The following is a 24,608-nucleotide window of genomic DNA, read 5'->3' as shown; positions in this document are numbered from 1 at the left end:
GCGAATTCATTTAGCACTTGGAATTGCAAAGCATCACCCTTAAGGTTACCCATTATCATGGTAGCAACCAGATCGAACACTCCGACAAGCCGCATCCCGAACTCAACAGCAGCCTCTGCTCCGTGATTCTCCTGCACACGTTTGATCACAGAGGGCAGCACTGACAGAGACGGAGTGCCGTAGCACTTCGAGTATGTCGCTGCAAAGACCTTGCCCCAGTTCTAAAACCAAGTCTTTCGGCAAACTAATAGTAAGAATCCTGTGTTTCTCTACAGGAGTTGTATTCGGATAAACCGCTTCCAGTTGGTCAAATTTCTCAGCAAGCCAATAAGCGAGATCATCCCTATTCTTGCCCACAACCGAATTAACCATGACAGGACTAATGACCACCGCATGGTGGTCAGTAGGTTGTCCCGCAACAGCAGGTGCCCCCACCTGCACATTGCGTGACACGTATTGCACCAGAGCCCTATGTACTGTAATAAGGGCTGTGTGGAGTACACGCAACTCAGCCACCGTTGCGTGTAGGTAGCGGGGATGAGGCGTATATCCGGCTAGTACCGGCCATGTGGCCCCTGCAATGGACAAAGGGCCCATTCTCGCCGGTGTAACCGCATGGGGAAGGGCACCATTAAACCAAATAAGATGCTGCCAAGCAGATATTGGAATTTCTTGTGTCCTATACGGTGTATAGTTGGCAGGGAGTTGCGTGGCAGTGTAGGAGTGAAACGTATCATCGTCCTCACTCACGGCCGGAAGAGTCACCCAAGAGTAAAACAACTCATAGGGATAAGCTGCATCTGCACTTACCACAAAAATAACCTCCATACCAGTGTTCGGCACCCCATACTGCGTCAAATGACGCTGTAGAGGGGCTCGACTGTGTGCTGCTATAGCAATCGCCATAAGGGCAAACTACACTTAGTATTTTGAGTAACACAAAGGTTCAGTAACCTTTTTAATGATCAAGCTTGAATGAACCCATTACAATAGTAACAGGTAGGTTAGAACCCCTCAGTCTCGCTGTCCAGAAACAAGAGAGAGGGTATTGTGGACTAATATAAGCACTACTAAGGCGTTTCAAATCAATAGACCAAACGTTAGGTGCGCCATGTTGCAGGGATTCTGCTCATACACAGAACTATGCGCAGGAAACCAGGACCTCAGTGAATTGTGGTGTACCAGAAACTCGCCTCAGAACCCAGAACCCCGTATTCGGCTAGCATCAGTGTACCATAACCGCGAGGATTATAAGGCCCTTTAAGAGTATATGGTAGGCGATATCATAGAACAGCTATAAGGACATGGTTCCGAAAGCTGCAGACAGGCTCAGCTCATGCTAGAGCACCATCTCACATGTTACCAAGCACTCTGCCTTCAGGATTGTTAAGGCCTGCCATAGGAGTGGCTGATAGGTACACATGTGTCTATATATAAGGTAGGTATAGGGATACTATACCTAAGCAAGGAGTGATTACACAACCTTGCCCCAGCTGAGTGATCAGCCAGTTGTGTCATAATGGAAGGCCAGCCAGGGGTGGCATAATACATGCTGCAGTCCCTGGTAGGCCTAGGGTACATCTATGCCCTGGGTACCTAAGGTACACTGTACAGGGCCTGAAAAGGTGATCCCTACCAATTCGGTTATGCACCTAAAGTACATAGTATTAATTAAGAGAGAGAACAGCTTGGCTGTATGTCTGATTAGCAGGCCCACAGCCACATCTAAGTCGAAAACCAGTAAAGCAAAAGCAAAAAGTGGGGGTGAACATAGAAAGCAGACCCTACTCTCCTACACTCTAGTCCTGTAGTTACTATGCACGCTTGAAACGGTAACGCTGGGGAATGAAATTACTATTCTAATTACTAGGAACCTTGTAATAAGGCATTAAATATCAGGTACAGAAGAAACTGAGGGACAGCTTGGATAATATGTACTTTTATTTTTTACGTTGGGCAAATTATTGCCTTTGGTTAGATTTATGTAGAATTTATATACAACATTTACGATATTGAATTGGTTGTTTAAAGGAGTTGTGTGTGTGTATGTGTGCGTGTGTGTGTGAGTGCATGCATGTGTGTGTGTGAAAAAGAGAGAGACAGATATAAATAAGTAAAATAAATCCATTTTTATTTTATTTCAGAGAAAACAGCAAGCCGAACAAAATCGTAAGTCACCAATTTTTTTTTCTTTACCTAAATATCATGGACTCTACAGCATTCAGAGGTCTGTGCAAGGCCGGCTTTAGCGCTGGTGGAGCCTGTTGTGACTGTGTTTTTTGGTGCCCCCAACGACCACCCCTGCCACGGATTCCCTCACCACCTCCCCTCAAAAAAGCCCCTCATATCACCATAACCACTCTCTCTCAGATCCATTTAATTAGTTTTATAGTGTCACTCATAAAAGTGAAGGGTGTCAGAGTACTTTACAGCACACACACATTGTACAGAGACAATCAATCATACGTGTGTAAATCAGTGTAGAGGGAATGTTACGTAAGACAGAGGACTACAAGGGGTAGGATTCCCATATCATCCATACAGGTAGGCTGTATAGTTTAAGGGTGCTTGGTCTGGAGAGCACAAACTCTGAATTTAAAACATAACACCATGGTTGGAGGTTCTCTTTAATAATCAGAATTGATTTCTACCCAAATGAACCCTTTTTGCAACAATATGATAATGAAAGACTGGGGAAACTCCATAACCCTCTGATCTATACCTTACAGTCTGCATGCAGTTCTCTGATGACCGTTACTAGCTCACTGTTTTATATTAGGATTTTAACTTATAAACTGCATGTATATATGCGAGCCCACCTGTGAGGGGGAAATGCGGTGTTTACAAAATGATCTCCAATTCTGTAAATTTCATGCTTCCTGGTTTTTTTTTTTCTTCATTTGTGTTAAAACCAATAAAAACATTTAAACATAAACTGCAAGTAACAAAAGGAAGTGACCCACTGACCTATTTACATTATATTCACTTTGTGATCTGCATGGTACATGTTCTTTGCAGCAGGCATATTAACCCTCTGCGCTACCTTAGGATGAAACAAAACGTCCATGAGTCAAAACTTCCACTAGACAAAACTCCGATCTCTCTCCAGGAAGAACATTAATCACATGAGTTATGTTGACATTTTTATTATTGCCTGGAAATTACTGGAGACCAGGAACGTGGCAGCAGGTGCTTTTAAAACCATAATATATTTGCAACTAGGCGCCCCCACCAAAAGTCAGCACCCAGTGGGGTGGCACCGGTCACACACCCCCTGGAGCGGCCCTATGATATGATTGAAGTGAATTGTTGGGCTGTTGATCGATAAAGTAACATTCCTGTTTCCAGCACCAAGAGGTTACTTACTAAGAACTGTTCCAAATGAATGCCTTTCATTCTGTGCACTGCTGCTTTGGCCAAGAGAGTGCAGTGGTGCAATGCAGGTGTTCTGACAGGGTTTCTTGACAGATTGTGCTACCTATTGTTTTGAGCATGTACCAGGAATTATATTAGCCTTCTGCTGTTCTTTTGTTTACTTTCTACTGCCATTTTAATTAATATTATATTTCATTTACAGTAAAAATAGGAACACGGATGTTCTGCTTTTTTACATTATTCACTTTGTAATTACTTGTTCAGGGTTTTTATTTTATTTATATTACTGTAAGAAAAGAACAATAATAATTCTATTACAGAACAAAACACAGAACAAATAGCATTAAACATCAAGTAAGAACAATTTTTAATTTGTAGTTTTTAAAATCAAACAAGGTCCATTATTTAAGGGAAAATATAAATAACTGTCTAAAAATGAAATAAGATTATAAATTAGAACATTCCCTGTGCAAACATATAAAAACAACATACAGACTAAATATACTGGCCAGATCCACAAAGGCCTTTTGGCTGGAGTTCTGTCTGCATGGCATTCAAAACGATAGCCCCCTGTGGTTTACTCGAGGGCCTCATTGATGCCAGGTAGGGCTTTTGGGCTGAGTGTAAGGTGGACATAAGGGAAGTGAATCAGTTGGCTCGCTATATAGTGTACTAAAAAGAAGTTCACTGTGCAGAGAGTCCCGTTGGTCCCCAATTGGCTTACAGAGGCTAAAGAAGATAATACTAACGCTTTCTCTTTTGGTAGTGTGGGTGAGCAGTGAGGCTTATCAGAGGGTAGTGCTCAGCATTTGTTGTACTCACAGAGGCAATAAATGAGACACACACTCAAATCTTAAAACTGAGACCAATTTAGAAAAAAAACAATTATTTTTATATATTGTTGGAAAGAGCCCCTTTTTGACATGGTTATCTCCCCACATTTTTGCCTGGTATCTGGTGCAATTTTGACTGAAAGTGTGCTGGGGTCCTGTCAATCAGGTCCCCAGCACCAGTGTTTTTCCCTAAACTGTACGATTGTTCCACAACTGGCAAACCCTTTTGGGTATGTACCACACACAAAAAGGGAAGGAGGGAAACTCTTACTTCGACCTCCTCTATAATTGACTAATCACACACTGAGAAGTAGGAGTGAGGAAATCGCTTTTTAGAGGTTTTTTGGCAAACTGCCCTCCCCCACAATAATTTGTGGCATGCTTCGTCATTGGGCTGCTGAACACACCCCTGCACAGACCAACGCACGGGGTGGAGCAGTAGGGTGGGGGAAACAATACAAAAACATAAAAGAGAAGGGATCAAGCAAAGAATAAGTGCAGACAAACAAATATAAATGTAAAACCTACTCAGGGATATCCAAATGCCTATTTTATTCACTGATTCCTAGGTCAGGGTTAAAAAGGTATCTCAAGCCAGAGGATGGTGGTGAATAGGTTAAATTATGAACTATTCACCCCTCCACTCTGCAAATTAGTCTGATTAGATTAGCTGGATCTTGTGTCTTCCCCAGCTTTCATCAGGACTACTAGGTCCCCGTAGTTATACTCTCCTTACCTACATAAATAAATAGATCGAGAACTGAACCTGTAATTTGTACGTAGGTCATGTAAACATACTTTGAATAAAATCTGCAAGTAAGAGAATATACACAAGTGAAAAGACACACACCCATATACATATGTGCATAATTATAAAGAAACATATTACTTTGCCCCTCTAAACTGATTTAGTGCGAAATGGCTGATTCTGCCCTCATTGTTAATCTCCATATATCAGGACAATGCCCTTATCAAACGTATAGTCCATGATATAAACTTAGGAAATCATTAATTAAAAATCAGTGCTCGGTGTTTGCAGCTCCTCCTAGCAGGATGGACATTCCAGCAAGCGAAGCTTGAAAGGCCTTGCCGCCTTTGAAATGCGATCCCGGGCCTCCCCAGATAATGAAGGTGCCGACCCCCCCTGTCCGGACCCCACTTGTCGGTGGCAAGACTGGCAGAAAAATTAGTTCAATTAGGAGATGTGCCCACATTCAGCCAGCACCAACCCTAGGGTAGGCAAGCTGATGTGGATCCCACTTTTCAGAAACCGCCATTTTATTTTAGAGAAGAATCAGTCTATTTGGGTCAGGGTTATGCACACTTCCCACAAGAAGATGTCATAATGAGGGTGCAGTCGCCCTACAGGTAGGCAGCCCACTGACTACTAACCAGTACTTCCCTCATCGCCCATAAATTGAGTATTCAGATGTCACCCCTTTAACCTGCACTTCTGATTTGATGGACCTAAAGATGAAGAGGACAAAAAAGAGCAGCTGAACCTGAGAACTGAGTGTCTGCCATGAAGATTTGCCACAAATCCCTGCCTTCCTGTTCAAGACTCAACAATCTAGGTGAATGGTCTTGTCCTGCTGCTGTGTGGCCTCTATGTACCCCAGACGACTACCAGCCTTCGTAAACTGTCAAGAACTCTGTAGTGAGGAGGTCCACGCAGGAAGGTTATAATTAAAGATGGTTTATTCAAGCAGGTAACATGTTGAATAGTTCAGAACAACAAGTAGTTAAGTTGTGAAGGAGAGCCCCACCAGGAGCAGCCTGTCTGCTGCTCAGCCCATGTCCAACTGTCACTTCACCTCTCTGTGTCCCAACATTCCGAGGCACATCATGACTCCAACATTCTATTGGGCACAGAGCACAGGCACAGCAGGAGGTGTAAAATACATTTCATTACAAATGCCGGATACTACATATCCCCTTTCCTTCTAACAGAAACACAAATGCAATATATGAATAATATATAATGAGAATAAACCAAGAACAGCATGAATAGGAAGAACAGCAGTGTGACAACATAGACGCCAAAGAAAAGAGTAAGCAAGGCAGAGCGAAGAGATACAAGGGAGAAGACAAGGAGGAGAAGGTAAGGTGTAAGTAAGCAAATGGAAAACCCAACCTCTACAACAATGAAAAAGAAAGAAGGAGACAGTGAGATGCAAGAGAGGAAATACGAAATAGAGAGAGACAGACGTAGCAAAGACAACCCCTACGCACACCCACTGGCCAGGCAGGCAAGCAAGGAAATAAGGGCAAGGCACAACAGGAACAGAACAAAAAGACATACCGAAGCACAAGGAGAAGAGAAGGAAGAGCTTCCTCCATAACCTGGAAGAGCGAGAAGAACACCGTAGAAAGGGAAAGACTGAAGACCAAAGAAGAATAACAGCGAAATGTGTATGGACCAGATCCCAAAGATGAAGAGGAAGAGAACCTCAATAGGAAATCTGAACTGGAGAGAACAGAGAGAAGGCGAGTCAACAAACAGTATCATTATACTGCTCCCCATTTCCAAATAGACAATTCAAATACGGTATGAGTGTAACTTTGCTAATAAAAAAAAAAGAAATGTTACATCATAGAAAATACAAAGGAAAATATCAGCCAATGGGGCTAAAACCCATGGCCGTCCTCTACTCCTAGGCAGGAGGGTGAGGAGCACTGTGAATTGGACGAAAGCCCATGCCATAACAGGCCGTGTAAAGCCAACCCCCATGTAGAGGAAAACAGAAGCCAAGTAAAGATGGGACTATAACCCATAAGAAACCCTGTGAGTGGGTGACTGTGTGAATGTAAATGGGACTGAAACCCTTGAAACGGTGCCCTGTGTAAGGGTACCTGCGTAAATGTAAATGGGACTGTGACCCATGCAACGGTACCCTGTGTAAGGGTGAAAGCCGTATGTAGCCCAAGTAGACAAATGTGTGTGTGTGAATATGGGGCTAGTACCCACTGGCATCCCAGAGAAGAAAAATAAAGTGTAAACATAGTACACATGTAAAGTGAACAAAGAAACCCTAGGAGAGTACCCAAAGTCCATGAACGTAAATTGCCATCCCGATATGGGGAAATGTAAGGTGTACCAAGGAAGAAATAATGGACTATATACAAAGTATCCTCTGTGCTTGTAGGAAGCATTTAAGGGTTAGAGCGATGTGCCAGATTTACCAAGCTGACGTGCATTGCCCAAAACACAAAGGAAATCCGATCGACATAGAGATACCAGAAAGCATGTAACAAAAACATAGTACAGTCAAAACATTTCTGACAATGCAAAGTAAAAGTTACTATCAAAAGGAACACTGACTATAATTGTACATAGAGCGAGGGGCAGTGCTCAAACGTCACTTCACTGAATGTAAAGGCAATAATATTGGGTTGAAGTGCAACTAGTTAATCACAGAGACATCATTGCCTAAAAAACAAAACACCAAGTCATATTGCTTATCAACTTATCGTGAAATGTAAACTGCGAACAGGTTCCTAGAAGCAGTGGACCCATGTGGGTTTCATCTGCAGCACAACGAAAGTGAAGATTGTGGGCCGAACATGTCACAGTGTCATCTTGAGGCAGAGAAGCGAGGAAAAATATACCACAGAACGTGAAACTCACGAAGCACGTAGGTAAAGTTTCACTCGAGCGTTGCTTGTAGCTCAGAATACAAATATGATGTCACGTACAGAGCGCACTGCCGGGTGGCACACAGCACTCCAAAGCGCCAAACAACGTTCTTGAGCCAATGCAGCTGCGACGTCACAGAGGGCTCACGTCATCTTGATGATCTGCGCAGAATGCAGAGGTGAGCAGCGCGCGCCACAGGCATACTGACAAGCAATGGAAATAACGGTATTAAAGACCGCAATACCGGACAGGCGTTGAGAATAATGAGGAGGCTAAAATGTTGAAAAACTCAACACAGACAAAACCAGATAAAAAGTCCTACTAACTAGTCAGGTACGATAGACGCCCAACCATCTTGAAAAGTGACAAGTAGGCTTGAACTGGAGAATGCCGTACAAGGGTTTTGAGCACAGAACACGGCAACTGAAATACAGAATTACAGTCACGCGTGGACAAAAGTTAAACAACCACAATGAGACACAGTGTGGAGAAATATGCAGTCAAAAGTGAAAGGTATTGTTGACTGAAGCAGACACGTGTGAAAAGGATGACGAGAAAATGAACGTCTGTATACTCCAGCTTGTAGCCTCCAGAAAGCGCCGCCATGAAGAAACATGTCAACACGATGGAGATGTGGGGTAGAAGTGCACAAGGTCACACAGCATATGCAGCAAACAAATGACTCCATTACCTGCCGATATTCAAGACTTGATGTCCGCAGATAAAAAAACAAAGCTGAAGGCACAGCGTGGAACTGTTGCACGTCTTCTGAAAAACAGAGCACTGCAACAGCAGACAGCAACAAAGTCTCCTGTATGAACAACGTGCGTAAGTGCAGTAACACTGGTCATGGTTTCCCTTCATTATATTGCTCCACACTCAACGATGTATTTGTATTTCCTCAAGGTAGCAAAGTGTGCGCCTGGGAGAGAACCAGCGTGACAGAATAATTGTCTGCCTGTGGAGTTGATGTGCTTGAATGGACAGGCAGTAGAAGTTTCACCATAGTCCAAAATTTGTAATGCAGATGAGCACAACCCGCCTGGGCGAGGGCTGTCCAATGGAGAGGACACTGGTGGGGCTGATCGGCGTAGTGCTTCATCTTACTTGTATTGTTGTCTTCCTTTCTTTTCATTTTGATGCTTGTTTCTCGCTTGTTGTCGTCATTCATGTTGATTGCAGAACACGCATTGTTTCATGTTGGCACCTTTACGTTTCCAGTGGATACCTCTTCGTGTACTTTTTTCTCGCCGTCAAAAGTAGTCTGTAGTTCTGTAGTCTTCAGATCCTCTCTTCTTTGGCAGGTCTCTGAAGTGCAGATGTAATGCGTTGGTTCTTCGCCATCCTCGTCGCCAAATAAATGTAGTGAGTAGGTCCAAGCAGGAAGGTTGTAATTAAAGATGATTTATTCAAGCAGGTAACATGTTGAATAGTTCAGAACAACAAGTAGTTAAGTTGTGAAGGAGAGCCCCACCAGGAGCAGTCTGTCTGCTGCTCAGCCCATGTCCAACTGTCATTTCACCTCTGTGTCCCAACATTCCGAGGCACATCATGACTCCAACATTCTATTGGGCACAGAGCACAGGCACTGGCTGAGCAGGAGGTGTAAAATACATTTCATTACAAATGCCGGATACTACAAACTCTCTTGGAGTAAAGGAGCTACTCTCCAGATTGCAGGCACCAAAAACGCAGAGTTTGGTCCACTGAATTACAGCTCCGTGGCCTGACTGGGCGAGCAAATGACCAAGAAGAAATACTCATGCTCTGGAAGGTTAGATCTGTCTCCCCACTGAGTGTGGAGGTACCAGGACTGACTGAAGCCATGCATCAATCACATCAGACAACATAGAGTGGATAAAGTTCAGATCTCTGGAGAGGGATACGCATGGGGACTCCACCATACTCGCTTGTACTCATCAGCAAATGCAACTGTCCATCCTTGGTGAAGCCCCACATCTTGCAGAATGGGGAATCGAGGTTCTCTTCCAGGGGATCCTCATCAATAGTCGTAAGCATTAGAATATTCCCGAACATGCGCAGGACCCCGTGCATGGGCGGGAATATTCTAATGCTTATGACTTTGATGAGGATACCCCTGGAAGAGAACTAGGATTACAGGTAAGTAACTAATCCTTACTGCACTTAGCATGCCAAATACCCTTACATTCCAATACCCAAACATCTTCAGGGGGAATCTTCATCAATCCTCATAGGCACTACAAACAAAATCCTTGGGGAGAGAGAGAAAGTCGGTCAACCAATAAAACAGATAAAATTTCATATCACGCACAGGAATATGCAGCGCCTAGTGCAGCCGCTTCAGCTAGAGGAGGCCCACAAGGTGCAGTCTCACCAACAGTGTCCCTAACCAAAGAAACAAGAATGCCAGTAGAGGCCGTCCAACTCCATGTACTGGAGAACGAGCTAACCTAAACCTCATTTGATGGAACATTGCAGGGCTAAGTACCAACCTTAATGACAAGGTTACACAAGACTATCTTGCAAAAGGGGACATTTTGTGCTTTCAGGAGACCTGGGCCAAGTCAAATACCTCAATAAGTGGCTTCTATGAACATTACAAGCCTGCCACTAAAAACATCATCTTTGGTCGTGTGGAGGTGGGCCTTACCGAGGCCTACTGGTGCAGGGGTTCACCCTTCTTTGTGCACTAGTCCTTGGACCAATAAATAGAGATTGGCATTGAAGCTGTAATATCAAAACAATAGTTTATTAAACCTCATGAGTGGAACTACATCTATACAGAACCCTCAGGCAATGTAGGAGGTAGTGCAAGGAGTACAGAAACCATGGGCCTTTTATACCCACTTTGTAGCTGAGTAGGCATGAGAGCTCAAAAGGAGGCAGTACAAGTATTCACAAGAATAGCTATTCATATATAAGGACTAACAGAAAATACTTAGTCAACAAAGTGCGAGGGGAGACTAAACTGCTTACATCAGTTAAAATAGCCTGACAGTTACAGACTAGGACAGGTGCGTTGGCAGCTACAGGGCTTCCGGAGCATGCGCAGTGCTCGGGCTCAGTGCTGCAGAAGCTAACTATAGACGGTGATTCAGGCAAAGTACAAGGACAGGCAACAGCGAAGACGGAAGAAGCACATGGAGAGCACACGGTTAACATAAATGGATGCCACAAACAAAATGGCTTCAGCTCATGCTAACAGTGATCTCTGCCAACTTCCACAGACGGCCCTTTTAGCATTAGCTGAAGACATCTATGATTTAGAAGGAACAGCAAAAACATCTTGTATATTGATTTGCATCATGTCATTAATTTCTTGCTCTAATTCATGTTGGGCGTTCACATTTTTAACGTTACATTTGGTAGGTATACAAGCAGTGATACAGAGGGAACAAAGCATTGGACCACATTGCATACACAGGCAGCATGTCAGCAGAATTTCAAATAATATACATAATATTATCAACAGTTTCCAGCCCCAGGTAATAAATAGTGTCCATAGTCAACTGGTTAAAGTCCATGTTCCAGTATAGGGGTGAATCTCAGCAGCGATTTTATGCAGTTTAGAGATTGCATCGAAAACTGAAGGGGCGTGATCAGGGATGTAAACATAACAACTGCTCCCGATGATGCGACATGCACCACCTCGGTCAGACAGTACAATGTCCAAGACCATTTGGTTTTGGAGCACCACAATCCTCGCAATTTGCAGTTCTTCTGTGATGTTTCCAAGTGCCATAGCTGTTTGGTTGGTTACAGCCTCTACAACACGTGTCAAGCGTCTGATTTTCCTGCTGTTCAAGGCAGCACCAACTAAGAAGAACAGTCTCAAATTAAATTCAACATATTGCTGCAATGTTGTGTCAGTCTGATCCACCTCATCATGATTTGTTGTCCTCTTAAATCTGTTTTTGGAAATGTAATTAAACAGTTTATAGTCCTGGTGATATGATGCAAGTGCACAAAACACAGGTGGTAACAAAAAGGACATAAAACAGGTACCGAACCAGCCAATGGGTAAATCGTAATATCCCTTATTTCCGCATATGAAGTAGGTATTATGCGATGATGTAAACTGCTATTATTTATTCCAGTAATATTTAAGACCAAAGTACAGTCACTTTTCCCTACTGGAATTTTGCCAACACTATTCACACACAAGTCTGCTCGAGCTCTAGTAACAGCTATAACAAACGGTCCATTACCCTTAGCAGTTCGAGTATTTGGAAAAACATAGGGGCAGATTTACAAGCCCCTTGCGCCACTTTTGCGTCACTTTTCCCATGTTAAATGTGACGCAAAAGTAGCGCAAGTGGCTTGTAAATCTGCCCCATTGTGTGTGGAGGAAATTTCTCGGCGATACTCATCCATCTCCCATACAGTTCCTTTAGCTTGCGCATCTCCTTCCTCATCAGGATAGCACACTTTATTTAGCTGATAGTTTAGTCTCCCTACACCAGCATCAGTAATATTAGCAATTGCAGAAGCCCACAGCAATGCGAACCAGGCTTGACAAGAACCATTGTGAGAGAATGGCAGAGGAATACAAGGTGTTCCTCCCTTTTTCTGATGAGCTGGCATCATTCCACACACCCAGCAGTTGGTAATGTTCGTAGCATTATGTGTGTGGTGCAACATCTGGATGAACGTGTTGTTAAGATAAGACTGTCTATGCTTCTGCTCATGATAAGGGAGAGTAAAGTAGTGGTGCTCAATGGGCGCTTGGAGTAGTGGCAGTCAGTAATCATCGAGCAGGAGCACTTGTCTACAACCCAAGTTATTACTGCCATAATGATCACAATGACAGTAAACCCAGCAATGCACATAATCTTCTTGTTACAGATTCTCGCAGCAGTCAACGTCTTTTCCATAGGCATGTTTATCTTGACGTTGAAATAACAAAGCAGATAGAGCTCTAAAGTCCTGGGCAGCCATTGGTTTCTTCACTGCGAGTTAAGACGGGTGTCACTAAGCAAAAGATCCCCCCCCTCTTCGGCTCAGTCTTTTACTAACCAAGGACGGTTGCTCAACCAGTCTTTTTCAGCAATGCAGTTTCTCTCTGGGGCCGCAGCTGATATAAAGATGCACCAGGGATCGTATGGTCCGGGAAGACTTCCTCAGGTTCTTCAGGTGATGTGGCTTGGCCTCTCTCTGTGTCCAGGATTTGTCGATGGTCGACAAGGGCAGCAGGTTCCACCAGGGTAGACTGCACCTTTTTACAGTGGGTGGAGTGAACCCAATTCTTCCGATTGGTCACTCGGACTGGAGTTCTTGTCACCAGAAGTATCAACTCAGGGCCTCGCCATCTGGGTTCCAGGCTATTTGACCTCTGGAAGGCTTTGACCATCACTTGGTCACCAGGCCGGAGATCATGGCAATCACCTTGAGACCTGTCAGGAAGAGCTTCTCGAATCTGTTGATGAATAGAAAGCAAGCTGTCAGTCAACTGCGATAGGTAGTCCTTCATCAAAATACAAGGTACATTATGTATGGGGCATGGCTTAGGAATCCACCAAATATTCATAGGCCTTCCAAATACCACCTCATACGGTGTGAGGCCAGATCGTGTATGTGGCACCGATCTGATGGACAATAATGCCAAGGGTAGTGCATCAGGCCATTTCAGAGATGTGGAAGCCTGATTTTTAGCCAACTTAAGTTTGAGAGTAGAATTGTATCGTTCCACTAGCCCTGCTGATTTTCGGTGGAAGGCAGCATGATACTTCTGCTTGATTCCCAATCCTTTCAAGACATACTCAACAACTTGCCCAATGAAATGGGGTCCGTTGTCACTCCACAAAAGTCAGCAAACACCAAATCTGAGAAAAAACTCCTTTAAAAGCACCTTTGCTGTAGTAAGAGCTGTATTATCTTTCGTAGGGTAGACTTCTATCCACTTACTGAAGGCACATACCACTACTAGGACATACTTTAAGTTATTACAGCGTTCAAGCTGGATGTAATCCATTTGCAGAACCTCAAAAGGTGCAGTTGGTGTTGCAAATCCTCCTGTTGGAGTTCGTGTCCCCTTTCCAGGATTATAATGGAGACAAATTAAGCAAGACTGCACTATCTTTTTAGCTGTGCCAGCAATTTCTGGATGATCCCAAACTTGCGTAAGCAACTTAGTTATTGAGGATGCTCCAACATGTGCCGGCCCATGTGCCATATGAATCATAGGATGTAAATAGGCTGTGGGCAGTTTTCACTTAGTCATGTCTTTATTTCTCCAACAGCCCTCATCATCCAATGTTCCCTCTTTAGACCATTGCTCTAGTTCATCTGCAGAGGTAGATCGCTGCATATCAAGCACTTCCTGCCTGGCATCATGCCAACGTTCAGCCTGTGACTTCACCACATACATACATGTGGTGCTTCGCTGCATTGCAGTTTCGCGGGCTATGTAATCTGCGAAGGCATTGCCCTGTCCTATTTTATCTGTCACTTTCTTGTGTGCGCTACACTTAACAATCGCTATTTTCTTAGGATATGTCAAGGCAGTATGGATATTATGCACTCATTCTCCATGCACTATTTGCATCCCATGTGATGTAAGAAAGCCTCTTTCCTTCCAGAGTAACCCAAAATCGTGAGCCACTCCAAAGGCATAGCCGCTATCAGTATAAATGTTAACAGACAAGTCAGTACTAAGTTCACATGCCCTCGTCAATGCTATCAGCTCAGCTCCCTGAGCTGACTTCTGTGGAATGCGAGCTGTCTCAACTATCCTCTGAAGCGTTGTAATTGCATATGCAGCTGATGTTGTGCCATCCGGTAATTTCAAACAGGACCCATCAACCCATAATTCCCCATCAACATTTGAAAGGGGCGTATCTTGCAGGTCAACACGACCCTTTGTCTGTTCCTCAGTAAGGAATATACAGTCATGAGACTCTTGTGACTGAGATTGAGTAGCTGGGTATGGCAACAGAGTAGCTGGATTAAGAGTTGAACATCTTTTCAAAGTGATATGAGGGGCCAAAAGTGTCAATTCATATCCTGTCAAGCGAGCAATAGTTAAATGCTGCATTTTTGTTTGGTTCAAAAGGGCATCAACTGAATGGGGTACTAACACAAGCAATCTATGTGACAAGACTAACCCCTCACTCTGATGTATGGACACAGCTGCCACTGCGACAGAGCGAAAACACCCAGGCAACGTATGAGCGACTGGATCGAGGACAGCTGAAAAATATGCACAAGGACTCTGCTTATCACCATGTGTCTGAACTAAAACTGAGAGAGCACAACCATCCCTCTCGTGTACATAGAGTGTGAAGGCCTTAGTGTAGTCTGGAGTGCCTAATACTGGTGCAGAACATAGAGCTTGACGCAACTGTTGGAAAGCATTCTGTAATTCAGTAGTCCATGGGAGGGGCATTGGAGTGTCTTTAGTCAAAAGGGCCCACAAGGGTTTAACAATATGTGAAAAGCTAGGGATCCACTGTCTACAAAAAGAAGTAAGGCTGATCAGTGCACGAACATCCTTCTGAGTATGGGGCACAGGCGTGTCTTAAATAGCTTGAATGCGGTCTGGTGTGAGTGCACGTCCCTCCTTAGACAGGAGGTGACCTAAATAGGTAACTTGCTGTATACAATATTGCAATTTCTTCCAGGAAACCTTGTGATGGTGTGATGCAAGAAATGAAAGCAATGACAGTGTTCCTTCTTCACACTGTTCAGGGGTAACAGCTGCCAACAAGATGTAATCAACATATTGTTTGAGAGCCACCCCTGTTGACACAGGGAAAGAATCAAGCTGTCTTTTCAATGCTTGGCTGTAAATACTAGGACAATCTGAATACCCCTGTGGAGCTCTACAAAATCTGAAAGATTGATTGTTCAAAGTGAAGCCGAACAAATATCGGCTGTCAGGATGAATAGGTATAGAGAAGAAAGCATTCTTCAAATCGATCACAGTAAATGTGGCTGCAGTCGGAGGAACCATGGTAAGGAGTGTCGTGATGTCAGAGACTACCGGGTATTGGGGCACTACGATCTTATTAACCTCTGGCAAATCGATGATAAACCTGTATATTTTAGTATCAGTATCTTTCTTCAAAATGGGAAGGATAGGACTATTACAAATGTTGTAAGGGACGTCTTCCACTATTCCAACTGTAATAAGATCTTGGACAATGCGTATGAGTGCCTCTTCAACTTCTCGAGATATTTTATATTGAAGCAGTCGGGACAATGAAGAGCCATCCTTCACCTGAATATGAACTGGTGGGATAACCATTTGTCCCACATCGGTATCTGACGTAGCCCACAAAGTACTAAGTAGTGACACCAATGCAATTTCTTCTCTAATAAGACAAGACTTCTCAATCATAGGATAGTTAGCATTCAAAACCACACGCACGCCTTCTGGGAAAAACGTATTGTAGCACGAAAATGTTTGAGCATATCGAGACCCACAATATTGTCCGGCGTGTTAGGGGAAAGCAAAAATGGACATGCAGCAGAGAATTTATCAACATGAAATGCAAGTGGTTGTGACAGTGGGCTAAGGGAAGGTGTCCCATCGAATCCTATCGATGTGATTGTTAAGCCAGACAGGGGAGCCCTAGGAACCAATTGTTTAGACAGGGCGCTACGAGTAGCTTCTGTGTCAACCAAAAACTGATCAGTAGAACCCAAAACGTTTGCATTAACATAGGGACCCTTCCGATCTACTGGGACTTCAACTGATTCCTTACCCCATCCTGGGCATTCCTATGCATAAGCAGAATCCTTCAAATCAGCGATCTAATAATCAGACATTTGATATTGATTTTGTCTGTCAAAAGTATTAGAAGAATTCTGAGTATGTTCTTTTGCCTCAAACCTAGTGCGATTATCCATACCTCCCCTATTTCCTGAATTCCCCGGGCGGCTTCTCATTTGTCCTCTACCACGCTGATACTGTTGACCACGCAAAAGGGGGCACTCAAAATGCCAATGTCCAATCTCCTTACAATAAGCACACTGATCAGAAGACAAAGTAGCTCGAGGAAAAGGGGGCACACTAGGGCACTCATCGCACGTCCGCCTCTACCACTACCTTTATAAGATGGACCATAAACCTGAGCTAACATAACCTTTGTTTTTAAATCCTTAACCTTTTTATCCTCATTGCCCTTAGCTTCCAATTCCTGACGTTCATAATACTGAGCCATAGTCAAAAGAGAGACTGGGGAAGATGTAGTCCATGAACTCTCGCTGCCTGTTCATCGACAAATTTGTCGATGAACAGATGCCTGCCCGTGTCATCTGTCAATGACTGGCCACTAAAGTCATGGAATGTCTCCTCAAAACGTGTAAAGAAACAGAAACCGACTCATCTGCCTTTTGCTTACAGGATGCTAGCATAGCCCAATCGATCTTTTTAGGAGGTATGAGAGTTTTCAACTTAGTTATTATAGCCTTTGGGAGGTCTAATATTTTTCGTTGCTGTTTCTGTGCGGGTTTCCTTTCTGATTCTTTTCTCTCTATTTCCCTCCAAATATCTCCAAAAGTAGTACGATCATCTACTTTACGAATAGATCTCCACATATTAGGAGGTAAAATAAGGCCAAAAAACATGTCAATATCATGCAAAGTCATAGTGCAAGAACTAATAGCTCCTTCAACTTCTTTATAAAAAGCAGCCAGATTTTTCCACGGGTCAGGGAAAGCAGCTTTAAGAGCCATGACATCTGCTCTATTCCAAGGAGTATAGACCCAATTGTAAACTAAATATCCCTTTGCATCAGTTGAATCTTTATTGTCATCTGTTCCCGCACCCCTAGGAGGGACACACAAAGGCGCAGATTCACACATTGGTTTCCCATGAACTACAATAGCCTTATCTGTCCCTGGATCTTCATCCCTTGGCACGGGGGTCTGAACTGTTTGTTCAGCTGTAGCAGCTGCCTTTTTCTCCTCTCAGGAACGGAATGCATCAGCTCGTAGTTTAACCACACGTCTAATTAATTCAGCCACCTGGGAAGGGAGAAAAAGACCTTCACTCAATCGTTTATGATCAGATTTTACATCAACAGGCTCTAATTCTTTGGAATGTTTCCTGAACCTTTCAATTACTTCTCCAGTAAACGACTCTACAAAATATAACTGTTCTGACTCCGGCCATTGCTTAACATTTGCTATAAGATCTGGAGAAGAAGTGTCACCACAAGCTGCTTTACGAGCAGCAGATCTAAGAGTGGCCGCATGGTCAGCGGTCAGAAAGGAGCGAGTCTGTCGTTTAGCACCTGATTCTGTCTTTTCCTGATCTGAGAAAGATTTGTCATCATCAGCATCAACCTCGGGGGCAGAGGGAAACGTATATGGAGGCGGAGAGCGATCTAATAGAATTGAATCGTCCTGCGGTTTATTAACCAGAGGATAAAGGGGGTGCCAGACAGGGTATTGGCCATTTACCTGTAAACAACGCTCCCTATCCTCTTTCTCTTTTATTTCCTTAATTTCTTTATTTTTCATTTCCAGCGCTTTCGTATAGATATTTTTACGCTGTTCTTTTTCTGCTAAAGCTTGCTCTTTCCTCACTCTCTCATGGGCTTCTTTCTCCCACATTCGTACACAATCAAACATATCTTGTCTACTTTTACGCTTAAACACACACTGTTCCACATACTGAGGTTTTCTAAGATCAAATGATCCATTTATGGGCCATCGCAAATCAAGATCCTTTTTAGTGTATTTATTCCACAGTGCGCTATACATTATTAAAGTAATACAATTTTTAATATACATATACCTATTTGGTGTCCCCTCGGGGGAAGCTGACTGATTTCGTTCTAAATCCATTTTGGTACCTCCAAGAAAGCATCACATCCTACGAAGTGTGCTAGAAACAGGCATGTCAAAAATATTATAGCATATATAATATTATAACAAAGTGGCACTTAACACAAATTGTACCGTTCCAGAATTCCAAATTTTGAGAAAAATCTCCTCATTACCTGCCTATATAAATTGCAATTTATATATACCCAAACAAATCCAAGATTTTGGCCAAACAAACAAGAAGTTTTGCATCAAACAACCTTACCAAACAAAAGTCTCCAGCCTTCAACTGCCAAGCTCTGAATCGACCTAATGGTCTCTGCAAGATGAACGCCAAAGGGATCTCAGTCGGGGACCAGCACCACCAGGAGGGTCAAATCCGGAAAATCGGAAAAGCACTTCGGCCTGCTAAGACACGGGTCCCCTCATGCAGTGTATAACCTAAGCGAGATTCCAAACCTCCGTCAAGACCACTCCATCGGGCATCTGAGTCGCCGATGAGCCCCACGTTGACGGGCGCAATTTGTGGAGATGGGCCTTACCGAGGCCTACCAGTGCAGGGGTTCGCCCTTCTTTGCGCACTAGTCCTTGGACCAACAAATAGAGATTGGCACGGAAGCTGTAATATCAAAACAATAGTTTATTAAACCTCATGAGTGGAACTACATCTATACAGAACCCTCAGGCATTGTGTGAGGTAGTACAAGGAGTACAGAAACCATGGGTCTTTTATACCCACTTTGTAGCTGAGTAGGCATGAGAGCTCAAAAGGAGGTGGTACAAGTATACACAAGAATAGCTATTCACATATAAGGACTAACAGAAAATACTTAGTCAACAAAGTGGGAGGGAGACTAAACTGCTTATATCAGTTAAAATAGCCTGACAGTTACAGACTAGGACAGGTGCGTTGGCAGCTACAGGGCTTTCGGAGCATGCACAGTGCTCGGGCTCAGTGCTGCAGGAGCTAACTATAGACGGTGATTCAGGCAAAGTACAAGGGCAGGCAACAGCGAAGACGGAAGAAGCACATGGTTAACATAAATGGATGCAACAAACAAAATGGCTTCAGCTCATGCTAACAGTGATCTCTGCCAACTTCCACAGTCATCCGTCTGGTGGCCTTTCCATATTCTTAAATCATGCATGCAAATTCAAAACGACAGTCATAAAAGTAGAAACACCAGACCTCCAAGTTATCATGATCGAAGGGCTAATAAAGGTTCCACAGCCCCAGTTTCTACTACTAATTAATTGTTACATTTAACGAATAAAACTTCAAACTCAACAGGCATTGGAATCTTTTGTTAACATTTTGGAAGACATACTCATAAGATTTGAGAAACGCATTGTGATAATTGCGGTGATTTCAACACGAGGGGTCTAGAGCAAGTTCAGGTGTTACCCAGCTGTGGGAAGAAGGCAGGCTTGCTGCTCTCCCTTCTCAAAAACTTTAAGCTTCAATCCACTGATGAAAAAAAATAGCTGTCCCGCATGGAGCCCACTGCTGACTTTCAGGAACGTATCCACCAAAGATTATATTTTAATCAAAAGAGAGTAGGCATTCAAATTAAGCGACTTTGCAGTGGATGACAGAGACCAAAGTGACCATAGGTCACTTTGTGCCATTTTCAATCTGGCCCCGGAATCAGCGGATGTCCTGGGATCAATTGGTGCATCCTTAGGCGAAGAACGACATCTGGTACTTAAAAGACTAAAATGGACTGCCAATTTAAGCTCCAACCTCCTGGAATACCTAGCCGGAAGGGAAGTAGCATTCTAGACCCAACAAATCTGAAAGAAACACGTTAGTTAGATTCCTCACCTTAGACTATCCCCAGGCGTCAGGCTGGATCCGGAAAGATTTTTGTAGCAATACCCCTTGCGCGTCGCTAGGTGTCGTCTGCGGCTCCGTGTCCGTCGTTGGCGCCGTGCACCGGAATGACGTCGTCGGAGTACTTAGACGCCGCCCTTGCGCGCTGACGTCAGTTCTTCTTTTTTACGTGCCAGACAGGTCTTCTGTCGACTCGACTCTGGTGCTGGTGCTGGTAGGATGCCTGGTTTTAAGGCCTGTGACTCCTGTCATCGACTGATGTCGGTGACAGACCACCATCGCCGGTGCCTTTACTGCCTGGTGGCCGACCACGACGCAGAGTCGTGCCTCGATTGTCAGGCCTTGACCTCAAAAGCTAGGCGGGAGCGGTCCCGTAAGCTTCTCGAGCTTCGCCACTCGGCTCCACGCCGCTCACGGTCCCGGTCCTGGAGGAGGTCCAAGGACCAGTCGCGGAGCCGCAGCCACAATCATCGCTCGTTGGGCTCGAAGTCTTCGGGTAAGTCGAAGCGATCAAAGAAGCCCAAGAGGGGACACCGCTCTTCGGACTCCCCTCGCCGGTCACACGACTTGGCCGAGGGTCAGGGTGGTCCCACCCCAGCAGCTCCGTCGGAGCCGCAGGAGCTGCGTCCGTCCCCATACCCGCCGGTCCCTGGGACTGACGAGACTCCGGCGGAGGTCAGTGCCTTCCTCTCGGCCATGAGGAACCTGGCTCCGCCGTCGACGCCTGTCGGCGCGCCTTCGGGCCCCGTGGGCTCGACTGCGCGACCTCACGTGCCGGCGGCTCCGGCCCCGGCGCCGTCGACCACTCTGGTCCCGATGCCGCAGGTCCCCTAGGGATCCAGGCATGGATCTCTGCCGGCACGGGTCGACCTCACGACTCCTCCTCTGCCGGCACCGACACCGGTTCCACCTCCACTTTCCCCGGTTTAGCCCCGGTCCGGGCCCGACGCCGGCGCGGTGCCGTCGACGCCGCATCCGGCGCCGATGGATGAGCATTTCATCTACCGCCGGCTCCGATTATTCCTCCTGTTTATCAGATCTCGGATGACGGGGACAACTGGGAGGGGTCTGAGGACCCTATGGCCAGACAGGCCCAACTTTCACAGGACTGGGCAGATGAACTGGGGGATGCCAGTTGTCTGGACACCTCCCCGGACGCTGGTTTCATCTCTCCTCCGACTGTGGCTTCGGAGGAAGGTGCAGCTTTCTCAGTGGTGCTGCGCAAGGCGGCCCAAGCCCTTGGGCTGGAGTTGCCTGCTGTGGCCGTGAGGACTAACGTCCTCACAGAGGTGCTTCAACCGACAGCAAGCTCCACAGAGCCTCTGCTGCAGTTTAATGAGGCCCTCATAGACGTTCTGCAGGGCACCTGGTCCAAGCCCTCCACAGTTCCTCCTGTGGATCGGAACGTGGCCCGGCGCCACCGCCCTGCTCCGGGCGACCCCAGTTTTCTGTCCCAACACCCCACCCCCGAGAGTCTGCTTATCCAGGCCTCGACTTCCCAATCCTCCTTCCCGTCCACTCCTCCGGATCCAAGAGGTTGGAACAGTTCGGAAACAAGCTGTTCTCTTCCCTGAGTTTGGGGCGCTTGCCTCTTGGACCGTTATTCCCACTCTCTGTGGGATGCAGTGGAGGACGTGCTGCCCCTGTGCCCGGTGGAGGCCCGGACACGACTCACCCAGTCGCTTGCTGACGGGCGAGATGCAGCACGCATGCCATACGGTGTGGACTATACACCACGGACTCGCTGGATAGGGCGATTTCCACCATGGTGCCACTCCAGCGCCACACCTGGCTGCGGTCCACGTCTTTCTCGGGGGATGTCCAGAGTTCTCTCATGGATATGCCCTTTGATGGCACTCGCCTTTTTGGTGAGAAGGCGGATAGTGCGCTGGCTCGTTTCAAGGACTCCCGGGCTACGGCTAAGTCCTTGGGTCTCTCAGCCCCACGGCCGCAAACTTCCGCCTATCGTCCCTTTTGTGGCCAAGGAAGGGGCGCCTCCTCACGTCCGCCTAGCCACCGGCCGCAGAACCAACCTGCACGCGGTCACGGACGTGGATTCTGCCGAGGCGGTACTGGAGTCACAACGTGCCGGTCCGTCCACATCCACCCCAGCAGCATCCGCCTCAAAGCCCTCCTAGTCCGAGCTTTCAGGTCCATTCCACGCCAGTGGGTGGCAGAGTTCGCCATCACCTGCTCCACTGGCGGTCCATCACTTCGGACAGGTGAGTGCTGCAAATCATCCAAATGGGCTACTCTCTCCCCTTCGAGACGACCCCTCCAGCCATGCCACCACAGTACCACCGTATGTCGGAGGATCACTTGAATCTTCTGCGGGAGGAAGTTACGGCCCTCTTGGCCAAAGAGGCCGTCGAGCGCGTTCCTGGTCCAGAAGTAGGTTGTGGTTGCTATTCCCACTACTTTCTGGTTCCCAAGAAGGGCAAAGGGGGCCTACGCCCTATCTTGGACCTCAGGAGCATCAACGCCTTCCTCGGGAAGGAACGGTTCAAGATGCTCACTTTAGCTCAGGTTCTGGCTGCCCTCAACCCTGGAGACTGGATGGTAGCGTTGGACTTGCAGGTCGCCTATTTTCACATCCCCGTCCTGCCGGCCCACCGGCATTACCTGCGGTTCACGGTGGGTCAGGAGCACTTTCAGTTCACCGTGCTCCCCTTCGGCCTCACCAGTGCCCCTCGGGTGTTCACGAAAGTGATGGCGGTGGTCGCAGCTCATCTGCGCAGATCAGGGGTTCCAGTCTTCCCCTATCCCGACGACTGGCTGTTGAAGGCGGGTTCGCCCCAGCAAGTCGTCTCCCACCTCCAGACTACGGCCGACCTCCTGCATTCGCTGGGGTTCTCCATCAATGTGCCGAAGTCGCACCTGAGTCCCTCCCAGAAGCTCCTCTTTATCGGAGCGGTTCTAGATTCGGCGCAGTTCCGGGCCTATCCTCCGGGACAGCGGGTCCGGGATATTCAGGCCCTCATTCCCATCTTTCGGCCTCTATCCTGGGTTTCGGTCAGGTTGGTGCTGCGGCTTCTGGGGCTGATGGCCTCCTGCATACTGTTGGTGCATTACGCCAGGTGGCGAATGTAGGCTCTGCAGTGGGACCTGAAGTTTCAGTGGGCCCAGCATCGAGGCAACCTGTCCAACCATGTCTTGATATCGGAGGGCACTGCGAAACAGTTGCAGTGGTGGCTCACGGACTGCGATTGGGTCAGCGGCAGATGCCTCTCCCTACCCCAACCCGGAGCACGTAGTAGTGACGGATGCGTCCCTCCTGGGATGGGGGGGCCATATGGGAGAGGCGGAGATCAGAGGACTCTGGTCTCCGGCGGAGACTCACCTCCATATCAACCTTTTGGAGCTGAGAGCGATCCGGCTTGCACTGAAAGCCTTCCTTCACTCTGTCCGGGGAAGTGTCGTGCAGGTGTTCACGGACAACACCACCGCCATGTGGTATTGCAACAAACAAGGCGGGGTGGGGTCGTGGACCCTTTGTCAGGAGGCTCTGCGCCTCTGGACATGGCTGGAACACCAGGGCATCATCCTGGTGGTTCAACATCTGGCGGGCTCTCTGAACGCCAGAGCAGACGAACTCAGCCGCCGGTGCATGATGGATCACGAATGGCGTCTGAACTCGGACGTGGCGCAAGGTCTCTTTCTGCAGTGGGGAGAGCCATGGTTAGATCTATTCGCCACCGAAGAGAACGCGCAATGTCAGCAGTTCTGCGCGTTGGAATTTCCAAGGCGGCACTCGCTCGGAGATGCTTTTCGTCGCGAGTGGAGTTGCGGTCTGTTGTACGCCTTTCCGCCTATACCACTTCTGCCCAGAGTGCTGAAGAAGATCAGGCACGATCGGGCCCAAGTCATCTTAGTGGCTCCGGATTGGGCACGAAGGTACTGGTATCCCTAACTACTCAGTATATTAATCGATCCTCCGATACGACTGCCTCTTCAGGAGGACCTTCTGTCGCAGCAGTTGATGCCATTTGACTTGCCTCCTGAAGTTTGTGATGTCATTCTGGCAGCCAGGCGTCCCTCCACGAAAATGGTATATGCCTGCCGGTGGAACAAATTTGTGGCATGGTGCACAGCAAAGGCTGTGGATCACCTTTCCGCCCCTCTTTCTGAGGTTCTCCTCTTTCTTCTTTCTTTGGCCCCAGCAGGGCTCTGCTCT

General features: G+C 46.4%; 1 protein-coding gene across 1 annotated transcript in view; it reads left to right on the top strand.

Moving 5' to 3' along the window:
• The window catches only part of LOC146805184 (uncharacterized), a 1,401,767-nt gene that overhangs the window by 1,085,006 nt on the left and 292,153 nt on the right, over positions 1-24,608 (top strand). Inside the window, exon 14 of the mRNA XM_085622379.1 lies at positions 2,145-2,169. Within this exon, the coding sequence (XP_085478505.1) occupies positions 2,145-2,169 (25 nt within the window). The remainder of the gene's footprint in view (positions 1-2,144; positions 2,170-24,608) is intronic.

Source organism: Triturus cristatus, chromosome 8, assembly GCF_964204655.1.
Source record: "Triturus cristatus chromosome 8, aTriCri1.1, whole genome shotgun sequence".
Taxonomy (NCBI): domain Eukaryota; kingdom Metazoa; phylum Chordata; class Amphibia; order Caudata; family Salamandridae; genus Triturus; species Triturus cristatus.
The sequence above is the reverse complement of the archived record's forward strand: the minus strand, read 5'-3'. Positions and strand labels throughout refer to the sequence as shown.